This window comes from Sapajus apella, unplaced genomic scaffold (assembly GCF_009761245.1).
Source record: "Sapajus apella isolate SASKATOON/1434 unplaced genomic scaffold, GSC_monkey_1.0 scaffold87, whole genome shotgun sequence".
Taxonomy (NCBI): Eukaryota; Metazoa; Chordata; class Mammalia; order Primates; family Cebidae; genus Sapajus; species Sapajus apella.
This window is the reverse complement of record NW_022437027.1, coordinates 4,640,325-4,658,167: the sequence shown is the minus strand read 5'-3', so window position 1 is coordinate 4,658,167 and position 17,843 is coordinate 4,640,325. Positions and strand designations below refer to the sequence as shown.

The 17,843-nt window shown below is 37.2% G+C and overlaps 1 protein-coding gene across 8 annotated transcripts in view; it reads left to right on the top strand.

Annotated features, from left to right (window-relative positions):
- SGMS2 (sphingomyelin synthase 2) overlaps positions 1-17,843 on the top strand; it is an 84,719-nt gene that overhangs the window by 57,327 nt on the left and 9,549 nt on the right. For 6 of the 8 annotated variants that reach the window (XM_032254838.1, XM_032254831.1, XM_032254830.1 and 3 more), the window contains 2 exons: positions 11,820-12,519; positions 16,080-16,197. In XM_032254838.1, the coding sequence (XP_032110729.1) occupies positions 12,065-12,519; positions 16,080-16,197 (573 nt within the window). In that variant the 5' untranslated portion in view covers positions 11,820-12,064. Of the gene's footprint in view, positions 1-7,292; positions 7,953-9,425; positions 10,211-11,819; positions 12,520-16,079; positions 16,198-17,843 lie in introns of those variants that run through there. The other 2 variants (XM_032254836.1, XM_032254835.1) reach the window with 2 other exon arrangements.

Below are 17,843 nucleotides of genomic sequence, written 5' to 3'. Positions count from 1 at the left end.
TTGATAGGAATTATTGAGATTCTGCAGTTTCTATTCAGATTAAAGTTTCTTCTTAATTTGATACTTCTTTTTTTGGGAGGACGGGGGACAGAGTCTTGCTCTGTCACCAGGCTGGAGAGCAATGGTGCAATCTCAGCTCACTTCAACCTCTGCCTCCTGGGTTGGAGGGGTTCTCATGCCTCAGCCTCCTGAGTAGCTGGGATTATGGGCATGTGCTACCACACCCAGCTAATTTTTTGTATTTTTGGTAGAGATAGGGTTTTGCCATATTTGGCCAGGCTGGTCTCAAACTACTGGCCTCAGGTGGTCTGCCTACCTCAGAACTGTTTTCTTCTTATATAGTATTTATATATCTGTCTTGAAGTTTTATAGTTACTGTGGTACTACACATTATGTGTAATATTAAGGTAACCCTAATTCATTTAGCTAATCCCACGATCTTGGATATTAGATTATTTCCAATTTTCCCTTATATGTAGCTGTTGAAAACATACTTGTAAAAATATGTTTTGTACATCTAATTTCCTTAAGACAAAGTCATAAAATAGGATAGCTGATTAAAAATGCTATTCAAAGCCAATTTAAAAGCCTCTGTAAAAAATAATTACTCTTGCTGCACTGTATACAAATTAGGCCAAGTATAATAAAGCAAACTAGTCCTACCATGATTTGTCTTCAGTAAAAATGGGAAACTGGAGAGAGAAACATTATGTTTCCAAAACTATAGTACACCTGTTGTTAGATTCTAGTCTTGCCTAATGTTTTTCAGTTTTTAATATTTTCTAGAGTTTGGACCAAATTCTAATTTTTCTTGGCTACAAGTCTTCAAAATAATGTTTTCAGTTTTTTTCTTCCATTTATCCTAAGCTGAAATCACTGATAACTATGCTGATTTTATAAAGCCCTGTGAACTGAAGCTAGACAACTTAAACTTCAGAAGAAAATAACAACCTATTTATATACATAAGCCACTTTTATACCTGCCTACTGATGTATGGACTTCAGAGTAATGTGGCCTATATCGATTCTCCAGGATTGTTCTTTTGTTTGTTGTTGTTGTTCTCCCTTTCTCCCCCTGTTTTCTCTTCATAGGACATGAGACTTCACAACCTTCTAAAAACGAGCTTTCCTAATAACTCAGGACTTACCCATCTAGGAACGAACCACCCTAGCCATGAGAGATGAGACCAAACCTAAGCCCAGAGACTTTTTCTTCTAGAACACTTTCTCCAAAAGATTTTAAAAAACAAAAGGGAGGAAATGTGAAAGGAAAATATCTTGGGGCCCCAAAAATCACTAAGCTAAAGGGAAAAGTCAAGCTGGGAACTGCTTAGGGCAAACCTGCTTTCCATTTTGTTCAGTCACCCCTCTAGTCACTGAGATCGGTGCATATCTGATTGCCTCCTTTGAAGAGGCTAATCAAAAACCCAAAATAATGCAACCATTTATCTCTTACCTGCTTATGACCTGGAAGCCCCTTCCCCGCTTTGAGTTGTCTCGCCTTTCCAGACCAAACCAATGTTCATCTTACCTATGTTGATTGATGTCTCATGTCCCCCTAAAATGGTAAAACCAAAGTGTGCTCTGACCACCTTGGGCACATGTCGTCAGGACCTCCTGAGGTGGCATAATGGGTGTGCATCCTCAACCTTGGCAAAATAAACTTAATATTATTAACTGAGACCTGTTTCAGGTTTTTGGGGTTCACACTATAGTCATCCTTTCTTACCAGTGTCTGGGAAAGCGACAGAAGCCACAATAGTTCCTCTCTCAGTGGATGGCAATTCTATTAGTTCATTTGTTTATGGTACTGCGCCAAAGTACAAAGCAGATGCCAAATCTTCTGAGTCCTCTTACATTGCAAAATACTGGAAGTTAAACTAGATAATACTGAACAAGTTAAAGATCTCTATAGATTCATCTCCCTTTAAAACGCAAATGCCAAACTCTGAACCTTATGGTACACTGCTAGTGTTTTGTTACTTTTTTTTTTTAACTAAGCATGATTTATTCCAGAAATGTAAGGAACATTTAAAATTAGAAAATGATTGTAATAAAATATATCACAAACATGTAAAAGGAAAAGAGCATTATCTGGAGTGAAGCCACAATGGCATTTGGTAAAACTCAATATCCAATTGATATTGCAAGGGAAAAATATTCAGCATTTTATTTTAATAGAAGTATGTATAGATAGGCTCTTTTAATGTCAATATCACACCATTTTAGCTGTGTAATATATGTTCTAATACCTGGTAGGAAAAGTCTTCTGCTGCTTTCACTTTCACTCCTAAATGAGCTTTAGAATCTTTTTGTCAAATTACAAGAAAACACCATTGTAAAACACCATTGTGCTTCCGTGTTTCATTTCTGCATCTCTGCTGTTTAACATTGCTCTAGCCAGTTAAGCCAAGACAATACAAAGAAAACAAGCAGGTAATGACTAAAAGGCAGAAAAGAAATATATGTGTGAAAATAACTAAAACATATAATATTCAACTGGAACTTTAGGTTTTGTTCACAAATTAAAAACACAGTATCCTTATAGAATCAGTAATAACTAGTTGGAAAACCTAATACAAATATGGTAACATACTTGACTACTGATTACTGATGTAGCCAGTACAACAATGACAAAAATGACCTCAAGTCCTAATCATTAAAATAAATGTTCAGAACTTATATGAAGAAAGCTATAAAAATTAGCTAAGGTGGATAAATACAAGCATAAAGCTATACCATATTCCTAGGTGGGAAGCTGAGATATTATACCAGTAAAGATTTGATGTTGCCATATTAATATATAATTCGAGTTATTTCCTTTTAATACTGCCAGTAGGATTTTTCCTGTCATCTGACAAAATGATTCTAAAGTTCATCAGACAGTAAAAATGGTGGCAGCAGCAGGTTTATACCACTAGGCTACATTACATAACTAATATTGGGTAACAGCAACTTTTTTTTTTCTTGAGATAGGTTCTCATTCCGTCATCCAGGCTGGAATGCAGTGGTGTGATCACCGCTCACTGCAGTCTCAACCTCTTGGGCTCAAGCAGTCCTCCAACCTTAGCCTCCCAAGTAGTTGGGACTACAGGCACACCATCATACCCAGCTAATGTTTTGTATTTTTTTGTAAACACGGTGTTTTGCCACATTGCCCAGACAAGTTTCGAACTCCTAGGCAGTAGTGACCTCTTGTCTTGGCTTCCCGAAGTACTGAAATTACAGGTATGAGCCACCATAACCATAGAAGGAATCTCAGATAAGACTTTTTTAAAACCAAGCCCAGCCATGGATTTGTGCCATCAAATACCTATGAATTGGGTGATTCTCTCCTCTTGAGGTTCCAAGATAAAACTTGGAACTCCTACGCCTGTCAGAAAGTGACATTCTTTACTTACCACAGGTCAGGAACCCTGTACAGGGACTGTGTAAACAAGTATGAGGCTAGTTTTCCCAAAGTCCTTTTATTGCTCTGTAAGTCAAGTTTAATTTTTGAAAGGAAAGCACACTATTCCAGCCAGAGCCTTGGTAAAATAACCAGTTTCTCCAGTTATGTTATAAATGAAAACATATTGCACTTATGCAAATAACTATATTGCCATAAGAATACTCACAAATAGTTTCCAAATTCTGGAGAAATCAGATAGAAAACAAATATGCTCCAAATTTTGTTCATAGGAGTATACTTTACTCAATTGTTAAAAGCTGTAAATAGTTTAAAAGAAAAGTTTTCCTGACTCTGAAAAACAAACCAAAGGATCAGCAGATTTTAAACAAAGTTAAAAAGATTACTTCAGACTTCTATTAATTTCATCCATGCAGTTAATTCCTGTTCTGCTTGATATTCATGAACATTTCAGCTCTCTATGAGTCCTGAAAGTTTTTCCTCTATTCTGATACAAAAATCTCCAAAGTTATTAGAACCATTATAAAACCACCTTGTAAAGAGGACCAAAACAAGACAACAATTGTCTGTGGATGACAAAAAATTTTAGGGCAGCCATAGTAAAAGACACATTTGATAAGGAAATTTGTTACCTCCGTGGCACTCTTATAAATTAACATAACAATTGTAATTATTACTGATAATGTACATTGTCATATTGGAATTATGGAAGTTACCCATAATTTTAGAACACATCCCAATAACATATTTATACAAAAACAGCAACAAAACACCATTTTATATTTGACAATGCTTTCAGTATAATTTTTATACCAAAGCCAAATATGACATTTTTGGACTTTAGGGAACCTAATATCTTAAAGGATTAATTTGGTATGAAAAAGACATAATTTATCATTTGATTTGGAAAGTTTGTCAATATCAAAGTTTTAAAACACTTGATATCACAAGTCATTGTAAAATGCGTCATTTCATTTAACCAAAGTGATAATACTGGATTTTTAAAAAAGGCAAAACCTCCATTTGTTGAGAGAGGAGACTTAATTTTCCAAACAATAAGCCCTAGTCAAAACAGAATGAAGCCAATTAAATTTGATTTTCAAAATTTTGTAAACTATAAAGTTTTAATCTTGACTATAAGATAAAACTTGCATAAGCCTTTTATAACTTTATTAAGGAGTCAGTTAATGCTTCAAGAAAGCCTTGTTAATCAGACACAAGGGCCCATATGCTGGTCTTGCATCAGTGTGTCTTTGATATTGATGATTACTTTATAAAAAAATTGAACTGATTTTATCTCTAAAAATCAACTCCTGCAGTCTCCTACACTCACATCTTCCTTGATAGTTCCTGGGCCTTAAGGGGTTGAATAGCTTTAATTTCTGACCCAGTGTCTCAGGAATGCAGTTTATTTTGATTGGCATCTTCTATTGGGCCTGAGGATGGGGTTTAATTGCGATCAGTGTTTGACTGATAAATTTAAACAGGACTTGGTGTCCTTTTTAGACACAAGAGTCAAAGCCCTGTAACTCAATGTCACAAGTATTTTAAAATTTAACAGGACTTGGTATCCTTTTAAGACACAAGAGTCAAAGCCCTGTAAATCAATGTCACAAGTACTTTAAAAGCTCATACAGAGACATATGCGGATGTAATAACCTTAATTTAAAAAAAAAAAACAACCTTTTAATCTCAGTTTTTTCCTAAGCAAACCAAAATTTAAAAATATGACAACCTGATCATATAAGTTTTTTTAATCCTCGTGTTGTGATTTACATAGACTGTTCATGACATGCTTGGACTTTCTGGTTTGTCCGGAACATCCCTCTTTCCTAAACAACCAGTCATTCTATTCTAAGACTAAATTCTTTCTCATGTGAAGAATCTCATACAAGATTATTTCTCATATAAAATTATTTCTCTTTAAGCCTTCTTACCAAAAAAAAACAAAAACCTTTTTATTTTTTATAATGTTCTCTACATCTCTCTTATTTCCTGGTTCCTTTTACTTTGATTTCTACATGACCTTTAAATAAGCAAAATTGTTCACTTTTTTTAAAAGAATATTTCCCTACAAATATATTTTTATTGGAATATACCCAAATAATGAAATATCTACGATTTAATTTGATATAACTTTAAATTCTAAATGTTTGTCTACAAGTATCCCATTTCATTTACCTAATTATTTTATTTTGATTGTTTACTTAGATTATTTATGAAAGCTGCAATAATCATTTAAAGTTTTGGAACCACCATTGCAAAATTATAACTGAAACAGTGAAAAAGATTTGACCTAACTGACTCCATCTTGCATTTAACCTCCAAGCTGTCCTTGTTCATTCCTGGGCATAGACCAAACTAACTTTGGGACAAAGACAGTAACAGTCCTTTCTCAAAACAAACCTCACTGCCTGTGAACTAAACCGCACAAAGCCACAAAATTAGAAGTTATGGTAATCTTACTAAATTCAAGATGTAGCTATCTTTTATTAAACCAATATAAATGTCTTATTTATTAAAGGTTACACAAGGAAAGTTCATTCTGCTTTGGGCTGGGCTCATAGTTTTATAACCCCCATGTCAAATTTTGACACCTTATAGTATTTAGCAGGGATAAGTATGAAATTGCTTGATTAATAAATGCAAACAAGAATGTATGCTGGCAATTCTTGAGACATTTCTAATATTACTTTACCAATAATTTTAAAGCAAGCTTATTTATTGAAGATTACACTTAAGTTACATAAACTTGAAAAACCATTGGACTAGTCTCTTCTTTTTTCATGATAAACTATTTGATTCAAGTGCTTTTATTTTTCTTTAAGCCAATTAATTAGAACTTTTTAATATATTTTCAGTAGTGAAACAATGTGTACACAACATATAAATACATAGCTTTCAGGTTCTTGATAACCTGTTTCACAACCTTAGATAGTTGTCAGTTAAATAGCCTTAAATTTGCATATTAAACAACTCAGGTGAAAATCAAATAGCAAAATTTACATCATAAGGTTCAGAAAGAAAAAGTCTGTTGTGCTAGAGGGATATTAAAGATGGATGCCAAATCTAACATCAAATTATAAAAATCTATCATAGGATTGTGTAAGGAGACAAATTTTATTTAGATAGGCACTACCTATTTTTTAAACCAGATCTCTGAGCTCTGGGCAGAGCCCACACTGAATCCTGAGATTATTTATGAGGCTAGACCATGTTATGTTTTTATGGTGCACTTAGCAAAAAAATTTTTTAAACAAAGACATTTCTAAGTGTCTAAACTACACTCTTCTTTAAAAACCCAAGAGTAGCCTCTGTTGTAATTACTATTTTAGTCAGTAAATCAGATAAGAATACAAAAGCAGTTTAAAAGCTGAAATGAACTTGTCTGTTTATACTCTTCTGGTTCGGGAGTCTGGTACCTTCTCCATTTTCTTTAAGGAATCCCAAGCTATTATAAACTATTTTAGGTCCCTCATGCAGCAGAGGATGGAAAAGAATGCAGAGAAAGCAGAAGTAAATGAAGAAAACAGAATCCAGTCAACTGAGAAGAAAAAAACTTTTGCTCAAAAAAAGTGGGGAGGACTGGGCACAGTGGCTCATGCTTATAATCCCAACACTTTGGGAGGGTGAGGCAGGTGGATCAGCTGAGGTCAGGAGTTCAAGACCAACCTGGCCAACATTGTAAAACCCCATCTCTACTGAAAATATAAAAATTAGCCAGGTGTGGTGGGTACCTCCTATAATCCCAGCTACTTGGGAGACAGGCAGGAGAATCGCTTGAACCCAGGAGGCGGAGGTTGCAGTGAGCCAAGATCATGCCACTGCACTCCAACCTGGGCAACAGAGCAAGACTCCATTTCAGAAAAAAAAAAAAAAAAGAGAGAGAGAGAGATGGTCCTAGGAGAGAAAAAAGAAAGAAAAACATAAAAGCCTTTTAAATAACAAACACATGCATAGGTACAGACACACATTTTGGATGTGGTAGCTTTTAATTAAGCTGACTTTAACCATTGAGTTCCTTTAAAAAAAAAAAACTCTTTAAATCTCATTTCCATATTTCATGAACTAGGACAAATTGCCACTATTTCAGAAGTACCAAGTATCAAACCAGAAAGGGCCTGATTTAGGAACCAAAACCCAGGCTGTCATGGTGGAAAAAGCAGGAGTGACAGCCATTACTTTCAGTTTGAACTGGCTAGCAAAAAGGTGGCCTTGTTATGTAAATAAAGCCCCTTGAATAGTCAAAATCAGAAAGCTTTCCTTTTTTTTTTCTCTTCTTTTGCTGGCTGTTTCTCTCCCCCCACCATACCGCTGTGCCACACTACCTTTTTTGTGTGTGCCTATGGGAATTTAGCCACTTCAGATCCCTTGTTTCCCATAATTTGGAACTTTCCTTTGGATTTGATCAAGTCGGATAGAGTTGGTCAAACCCAATGGGAAAAAGACTGAAACAACAACAAAAACAAAAACAACAGCTACAACAAAAAACCAGTTAAACCAAATGATTGCACAACTTCTATGATGACTGTGCACTCTAATGGTAAGGAGACATTAAGACCAGCTGGTTGTTTAATTTTAACTTGAGCCAAGACAAACCTCAATTCAGTTAGTTATCTGGGGGTGGGTCTCAGGCTGAAGACTGCTCTCTATCATCCTAGTGGAGCAGGCTTGTTGTCTGGGGTGATACCCACGGTTCATTGTCTCATGTGGAGGAAATCAAGGATGTGGACACACAAGGAGTGAGGTTAAAAGTGGAGGATTAATAGGCAAAACAAAGATAAGAGCTCTCTCCTGCAGAGAGAGGGGTCCCAAATGGGTTTCTCCTTCCTCAGTGAAATGCAGGAGGTTTTATAGATGAGCGTGAGGAGGTGGTGTTTGATTTTCATAGGGCATGAAAGATTGGTTGGACCAGCCATGCCATTTGCATAGGGTGCAAAAAGCTGGCTGTCCCACCCTAATCTTTTATTATGCAGATGGATTTTCTACCTAGCCGGAACCATGCTGCCTGTTTCTTTACTGTGCACATGGTGACAAAAGGGAAGATGGAGCCTCCATGTTGAACATACCTGGCCCCCAGGTAGCCATTTTGTATTGGCACAGCTGCCAGCATTAACCTGTGCAAGCTTCCAGCTTGCTTATCTATGTTTGCAGCTCTATTCTTCAGGAAAAAAAACGTTTCTCAGGCTGCTTTCTGTTAGAAGGGAAGCCTTGACAAGGATTTTTACCCTCACTATCTGCCTAAATAACTTCTATCTCCTGTGTCACTAGGAGCTGGAAAAGACAAAAACAAAAACAAAAAACTCTCATCTTTCCTATTGAAAGGGAAACTCCATAAAGGAGCACTTGTCTCCCATCATCATGGAAGCAGGAAAAACTTGCCTTCCTTGTGTTGGAAGCAAGTAAAACTCCAAAAAAAGGAGTTGTACAGCAAAATAAATGTTAGATCTCCACCAAAGTTAAGGAGATCAGTGATTCTCTGGAATGGGTGCTTCTAGGCCTCAGCAAATTGTCCTATTGGTTTGAGTCATAAAGATAGCTCAAGGTTGATCCAAGCACTGATAGGAGATTTGTCAAAGGTTAGGGGCACCTCCATTCATAATCCCTCTGTGGTTACTAAAATGTGAACCCTGAAAATCTGAGATCTCAGTTAATTTAGAAAGTTTATTTTGCCAGTGTTTAGGATGCACACCCATGACACAGCCTTAGGAGGTCCTGAAGACATGTGCCCAAGGTGATCACAGCACAGTTTGGTTTTATACATTTTAGGGGTACATGAGACACTAATCATATGTACGATGAACATTGGTTTGGTCTGAAAGACAGGAAAACCCAAGGCAGGAAGGAGGCTTCTAGGTCAAAGGGTAGATCAAAGATAAATGGTTGCATTATTTTGCGTTTCTGATTAGCCTCTCTCCAAAGGAGGCAATCAGATATGCATTTACCTCACTGAGCAGATATGTTTGACTTTGGATAGAATGGGAGGCAGGTTTGCCCTAAGCAGTTCACACCTTGACTTTTCCCTTTCGCTTAGTGATTTTGGGGCCCTGAGATATTTTTCTTTCACAATTGGAATGAGTATGTTGTGATCATTATCTTGATGACAAACATTTCATCCCAAGAGTTGTTGACACATGATGAATGTGCTGTGTATAGGTAATCTTAATGAAATCCCAAGGAAAATATTAATTTTAATGCTAATGATGATAAAAGGGCATTGTAGTCACATAGTGTTCTTACTCCCAGGGGCACAAAGCTCTTCACAATTAATTATTTCAGTCATTCTCTCAGCAGTCCCAAGAGGTGGGTGGCTGAGTGTTTCCTCTTAGGAAGAAAAAAGAAAAGAAAAAGGTTACTAATTGAATTTTCTTCTGTTCCACATTCTGTGTTCTAGAACTGAGTAGCTACCTTATAAAGACCATCTGTACAACCACTGTGAAATGGAGCTTCAAAATCACAAGCTTCTTTCACACATGAACACAAGAGTAGAAGCACATATGGAAGAGTAAAGTGGAAGGGGATTTGGATGATGGTTTGGCAAGATGCTGTAAGTGGATTAGGCAAGGCTGCTAAAGAGAAACAGGAAATGGCTGCGTTAGTGCTTCGGACCTCCATTAAAAGTAGTAGTTCATGCTGTTGAAGGTTTGTTGTTGAAAATATCTTCCTGAGGCACCTGTACATTGTGCTTATTCTTCCCACAACATTGTAACAAGACACTGTCAAGCCAGAGGGCCACTGGGCCTTTCTCACCCTGCTGTAATGTACTGATAGCTGGGGGCTCTGCAGAAGGACAAGAGAAAGGTGAGATGTTCATACTTCTCAGTAGCACCTTTTAGCTGGTCTCATGCTCTCTTGATCCCCCATTTCTCTACCAGGTCAGCATTCCACATGCTTTTGCTTTCTCAGAAACAGAGCCTGTGTGTGGACACATCTTGTCCCGGGAGCAGGGACGCAGTACAACTCAACCTCTTTTTTTATCTAGTGGTTAGCTCATCCCTCTCCTTCCTTTCACAATATACCATTTGGTCTTCTCCAGTAGTCTTTCATCGTTTTAGTCCTGTTTCTTTGGTTAGACTGCAAGCTCTTTGGCTGAATGTTCAGGTCAGGTGTTTTTCACTCCTTTTAATTTCCCCTACATAGCCCTCAGCACTGGGGCATTTAGGTGCACAGTAAATACTTGTGGTTTATCTGCTTGCCACCCATAATTATAAACAGACATTGCCTGTACATATTGACTGTGCCATTTTCACTGTTTTTTTCTTTTTCTTTTTCTTTCATTAAATAAAGGCTTAGCTGTCATCACTTTGAGTTTGTCCTCTTCAGTTTTCCCTGAAGTTACCCTGAAAGGGGAGGCCTTTAAAATGCAGCGGAGTGTGCTTAAGTTGAGCAGTGTATCCAGGGAGGGGAATAATTACAAGGTTCGAAAACCTCATCAGGTGGCTGTCTTCTGTAGCAGGACTAAAAGACTGCTTTCCTAAATTGAAAACAGCTGGGCCCATGTGCTAGCAAGTATAAAAGAGGTGGCGGTGGTGCTCTGTGTCCTAAAGAAATCTGTGCTCTCTGGAGCCTGTGGAGCTGAAGCCGAAGGTAGTTATCCTCAGTGGTGTCATGGTGGGTGAGTCCCCTGAGCTGGTCCCCTGGAGGCCCGTTTCTGTTGTTTGGTAGAAATTGTGGTGGCTGCATCAAAATGTTAGTTACTAATTTATCATGTCAATGGTAGTGAGGTATTTTGTCCTTCTAATACATTCTACTTGTTACCTACGTAAGAGACATAGCTAAGGCTTGGTGTGTCTTTTCAGAGTTATTTTGAAGGCTGCCAGCTTTGCTTGTGTATGGTGTGGTTCTCTGAATATAAAAGGATAAACTGAGGCTGTGTCATTTTAAGTATCTTGAATGTGTTGTACTTGAATCTGTTCTTAAAAGTGGTCATTTAAAAAGGCTTCTGTTTTTTAATTAGAAAATTGACTATTTTGACAAATGTAGAGAGTAACAATTATTCAGTGCATGTAAGCAACTTACCAGTTTTTATTCTTTCTTTATGGCTCATAAAAAATATAGTCTTAGGAAGGCTTGCTGTGACTTCTGGGTACTTCCTAGCTTATTATGACTTCATGGTTAGCAACAAGTGATAGTGTCTGATGAAGTGTTTGCAATGTTGGGTCCTGATTTTTAAGGAAATTGTTAAAATGTTCCTATTTCTACCGATACTAGTTCAAAAAGAGACGAATTCCAAGATAAAGCAGTATTTTGTAAATAAACTTGATCTCGGCAGCTTTAAGTAGGTTCTGATTTTATGTTTATAAAGCAAATGACTTTGGTATTAGTTTCCTTATTTTGAGAATGTTTTTGTTTTGGATGGTTGACAATTGGACAAGCAAAGTTTCTGAACATAATTTTGTTTTGCTTTTAGGTGGGATAGTAACATCTTTTTGGGGGAAGAATTGGCTTCCTTTCTTGAAAGTGGTGAAGGTACAGCAGATAGCTGCATGGAAGGAACAGTAATTGGATGGCTACCTTCTACATTTTGTATTAGGAAACAAAGTCCATTGTAAGAGTCTATGTTGATCTTGGAAATAGAAGGATTGAAAAACAGCTAAATTTCTACAAAGAACAAGAGCTTGTCCATCTCCTTTTTGATCTGAAGACTAGGGGACAATGGATATCATAGAGACAGCAAAACTTGAAGAACATTTGGAAAATCCAACCAATGATGCTACGAACACTTACACAAGACCCGCTGAACCTGTTGAAGAAGAAAACAAAAATGGCAACGGTAAACCCAAAAGCTTATCCAGTGGGCTGCGAAAAGGCACCAAAAAGTACCCAGACTATATCCAAATTGCTATGCCCACCGAATCGAGGAACAAATTTCCACTAGAGTGGTGGAAAACGGGCATTGCCTTCATCTATGCGGCTTTCAACCTTGTCTTGACAACCGTCATGATCACAGTTGTACATGAGAGGGTCCCTCCCAAGGAGCTTAGCCCTCCACTCCCAGACAAGTTTTTTGATTACATTGATAGGGTAAAATGGGCATTTTCTGTATCAGAAATAAATGGAATTGTATTATTTGGATTATGGATCACCCAGTGGCTGTTTCTGAGATACAAGTAAGTAAATCTAATATGTGTTGGGGATTTGCCATTGGTTTGTTTTTAAGTGAATAGATGGGTAATTGAGATTATTTTTCCATTATCTCCAGTAAATTCAGTCTTATCCAAACATTTGATGATAAAAAAGCAGTAGAAAGCACTACCACAGTGAATAAACTAAGTCGCTATTCAGTAAGTGTTTGTTGAGTAACTGTGTATGAAAGTGGCAGTGTACAGCAGTACTGTGGTGGGTGACTCAGAGTTTATGAATTTAAGGTGCAGTTCCTGACTTCCAGCAACTTGGTGCTATGGTATTTGTATGATAAATCGAGAGGCTTGGAAAGGAATAATACTCACTACTATCATGCTTATGTTATTTCAGGCTCTTGACAGGTGGGAAAATGAATAGGTTGAGAAACTTTTTCCTCCATTACTCATAATGTGAAGTCTGTATTGGTGTAGAGTCAATAGTGTGCTGTAAGGTTTGCCTGGATTCGGTTCTCAAATTTTACATTTCTGTGGGGCTGGGGGTGTGGGTGTGGTTTCAGTTTGCTGTTTGTTTTCTATCTAGTTACAAGAGTTTAAGAAACTGAGTTTAGAACGGTATCCATGTGGTTTTGATTTTTAGATTTCTAAAGTAAACTTGCCCTCTGATTTCCTTTGGGCACCACAAAGGAGCTCACAGTTCACTGCCTTCAGCCTCCTTATTTTTGGAATAGTAGGGAATCAAGAAGAAATAAGCCAGGTACTTTTGCTTTGAAGACACTTAATAATTGGACATAGCCCTGAAGTGGTTATTTCTGCTTCTCTATGTGAATTCTGACTTCTAGTCCATAAAAATGAAGGCTCCTTAATTCCAAGGAGCCTCTCATTCATCATTTAGACGTTTGTTTTCTACTGGAATGCTAGTGATTAAATCACTAAAATATGATTTTGATCAAAACACTGACCATAATACGGAGTTTATAAATGTAATGTATGCTAACTTGGCTACAATCTGAAGATTCCAAGTCAGATAGGATTTCAGTATTAATGCCAGAAGATCTTTAGAAGAGAGAATTTATTCTGTATCGTTTTTCAGTTGCTAACACTTTTCATTACATGATCAGTTATAGAACTCTCAATGTGGTATATGCACTCAGACCCTAGCATTGCTACTGTTTTGTGATTAGATGAATTCAGTCTGTTTTTGTTAAAGAGTTCCCCAAATGCAACTTTGCAGTCTTAAAACCTTATTCCACAAACTGCAGTCATTCCTAAGCATTTTCCTTAATATAACTCTTCATATGTTTCCTGAGTATGCTTAAGTAATAGATCTACCTATGAGTTGTCTTTTACTTAGTAGAAGTAACCTGCTTCTGAAATTGTTAAAGAATGCTTTATGCTAAAAGCAAAGAATGTATTTATGAACTTTAGTGTTTTTCTTTTTAGTGTCTAGAAATTGACACAATGTAAGAGAGCCTGCTAAGGCCGCAGATATTTGCTTTCTCCTTTATTTAGAGCAAAGTTTTATTCATATATGTGTGAAAAGAGAAATTGTCCAGGGTCTGGTAAGTATCTGGACTCCACCCTGAAGTACAGTCTTTCCCTCAGTTTATATTTTCATCTAGATACTTTTTGAATTTTCATTAGATAGTTGTTGTTAACTGCCTTTACTTAACCACCTTAGATTTCAACATGTCAAAACACATGGTCACATAGCCAGACCATACATTTTCATGATATCCACTATTTCAGTGGCAACTCACACACGTTTGCCTTTTTATGTTTGAAGTAGAATTGGATCTTACATTTTAGTAACTAGTGGAATAATTTTTATAACCTGTTTTGAACATCCCAGCTGAATGAGAACTCTTGCTTGTTCTCTCCCTCTTTTAAAAGCACCTTTCAAAGCTATGGGAAAAATCATTAGCAGTAGTTCTTTTTCTAAATATGGCTGTAGAGTACATCTTTACCTTCTAAGTTAGTTTTCAGTTCTGAGTACAGCTGAACTCAGAATGCTGGAATGAATGTAATTGACATAATAATTTCTGCTTATTCACCTTGTCTAACAGCATGGAGCACAATTCAAAACAGCACTCTTTTGGAACCTGGGGTTGAATCAAAGGCTGAATCAGTTTTCCCTTAACCAGGGGGAGAAACTCAGCACTGTTTATTACCTGCTCCTTTTCAGAGCTAGAATAGCAAGCCTTTAAGGAAATGCCTTGGGATAAATCAATGCTCTCATCTACCAGTCTAGGTGGTGTTCCCTTCTATTTTTTTTTGACCCCAGAAACCCTGAAATATTCTTAAAATAGCTGTTGGAAACAGACAGTTAAACTATATATTTATACATAGTTCTTCAAATTAGAAGTTCCAAATGTTACCTGAATTAGACCTTGATTCATGTCAGAACCACAACTTACGGAAAACTTAAAATATGCCACATTACCTGAAACTGCCTGTTTTTCCAGAAGTCTTTGATCACTACCAGTCTTAAAAGCTTGAGAGCTCTGAAAATGAAAGACCTAGAGTAATATGTTTTATGTACTAAGGAAGTTACACCTAGCAAGTCTAGCGGCTTTATGCAGAGTCCCACTCATCTCTTAATCCCAGAGCCCAGAGCTTATAGACCTCACTATATAACAGAAAGGGGGCTGTCCTGTTCAGCTGGACTGAGGACATTCAGACCCATGATGCCCATTCACATACACCCATGAGGCTGTGGTACAATGGCAGAGCCCTTCCATTTTGAAGACAGGATCCTCAGTCATCTACTTGGAAGCCTGCATTAGGCTGAGGACCCAGGTCGTAAAGCACAGAGACTAATGTTAGTTAAGACAGCTTTCTTCCCACAGAAATATAAAGTGAAAAAGGACTTGTGGGAATTTTTTTGCCCTTTTATTGATCAAGATTAAATAAATCAGTCCGCTTACAACTTCACTATTAAATGTGATTAACTGTATGAGGACACTTTGAACATTTTCAAGATAGAGTTTTTTGAAAGTCTATTTAGTCATAGAGAAAATAGTTCATGCCTGTGTGGTCAGAATACCTTCGGATGGTCCTCAAATAAACCCTGCTTATATACCATGGGTTAGATGTGTTGTCACATTTCCCTATGTGTCCAATTATGTAATGTCACCTTGGCTTATTAGTTAATTCCACTGTTACTGTGGCTTGCTTATTCCTTTCATATGTTCTCAAGAGAGGTTTTTATTAATGCAGTGAGTTGACTGAAAATATAGACAGCTTCATTGAATTCTCTGGCAAAGAGTGACTTTGAGGAGAGGTGATTATGTAGACTGTCTACTTTAGTTCCCCCACCACACACACACACACACACACACACACACACACGTGTCCATTTATTGCAGTATGTGAATCTTCATTTCTGAAAACTGTGGTGCAATCTCTCCATGGAACTGTAGTGATGGGCAACTCACAAATAAGCCTTTAAACTCTGTGAAACTGTGGTTTGTTTGTTAATGCCATTCTGTACTGATTATTCTTTATCCTGTTAAACATTGTTTTATTTTTCATTAGGAATAAAAACAACTAGTAAACTTGTTTTTCCCCATCTATGTTTTTCCCTTTAGGTCAATAGTGGGGCGCAGATTCTTTTTTATTATTGGAACTTTATACCTGTATCGCTGCATTACAATGTATGTTACTACTCTACCTGTGCCTGGAATGCATTTCCAGTGTGCTCCAAAGGTAAGTACCTCCAAATTAGCACTTAGAAGGAATCAGGAAAACAGTTATTGAACACCTACCCTCTATTATACATTCTTTTAGACACTTCTTATGTGTTAACTGAAATTTAGCATCTTTTCTATTTTCTATTTAGATTTGGGGGGGAAAATTAAAATGTATTTATAAATTATATATCTTTTGTGCTAAAAAAAATTTATTGTCTACTAACTGAAAATTACCATTGGCGGTTCGACTCTGCTTTTTTACCCTCTCATTTACTTATTCATTAATGTATTCATTCTACAAGCATTAAGGTTATGTACCAGGGATTTTGGTAACCAAAACAAAGTCCCTCTTCTGGAGCTTATATTCTACTGAGGAATGACAAATTACAAACAAATTCATAATTTGTCACATGATGATAAGTCAGTGATTGTCAGATGGAAAACAGCAGAGCTGAGTAAGGTGAAATGGTGCTGGAGGGTAGGAACTATTTGATATAGAGGTCAGGAAGGGCTTCTTTAATAAGAAAGCATTTGGGCAGGAACCAAGACAAAGTGAGCCATGTGGGTGAGATGAGAGCTCCAGGATAAAACATTGCTTATTTACACTGGGTTAAAGGAAGAGTCGAGAGGCCGGTGTGTCTGAGTGGAGTTGTGAAGGGTGGAGGTATGCAGACCACAGGTTATATAGGGTCTTGCAGCCCAGTATGGGAACTTCAGCCTTAGTGGTGGCAGTGGAAATAATGAGAAGTTGTTCAGGTCAGGATATAGGATATGCTAATAAGTTGGATATGGGTTTGAGAGAAAGAAGTCAAGGATGACCCCAAGGTTTTTAGCAGCTGGAAAGATAGAGTGGCCTTTGACTGAGATAGTTTGTGAGAATATTTTCTGAAACCATCCTAAGCAGGAATTATAGTTTCTCCAGGTTGAGTTCTTGAGAGAGCTGTAATCATCTCAGACTCCAGTGCACCTTGGTTTATAAAATGGAAAATTACAAATCACGTGCTTTCTGGACAAAGGAATGAAGTCTAACATCATATTTTACTGAACACTAACCAGATGTCTGAGGTGAAAGAAAAATAGAGCTTCTCTGAAGATGTCCACAGTCTCCCTCACCAAATATAGGTGTGGTTTGGAGAAGCTATACTTTTCCAAAGCCATCAAAGCAGAAAATATCCGTAATTAAAACAGTGTACATATTGAATTTAAACACTGGCTGATTTTTAGTGAAGCTAATTTAAGGCGTGGGAGAAGTTCAGAAGTGTAATAAACACTTCTAAGGAGCTATTGCAATGTGTTAAATGGAGAAATGGCCACAGAAAGGAAGGCAAGCCCATCATAGTAACGTCTGAGGTTTGCAGGGATGAATTGCTATGATTACAGAAAGAAAGCAAATTAAAGATTGTCCTTCGTGGAAGAGTTGCAACCTTAGAAGCCACATCAGTGCCAATGGATAGCCAAGCTACAAATAGTCATAGTGGAACCTCGTAACATCTTTACTAATCATCTCCCAGGTTTACTTGTCAGGACCTCTTCCTGAAGCATAAGCAATCCATACATGCCTGAATCATGGCTCAGTAAAGCAAACACAAATGACTTAGTTTGACTAGAGGTGAGGTGGTGTTACAGAACAGGCGTCCGAGTTGTGTTCTAAATTTAGTTCAT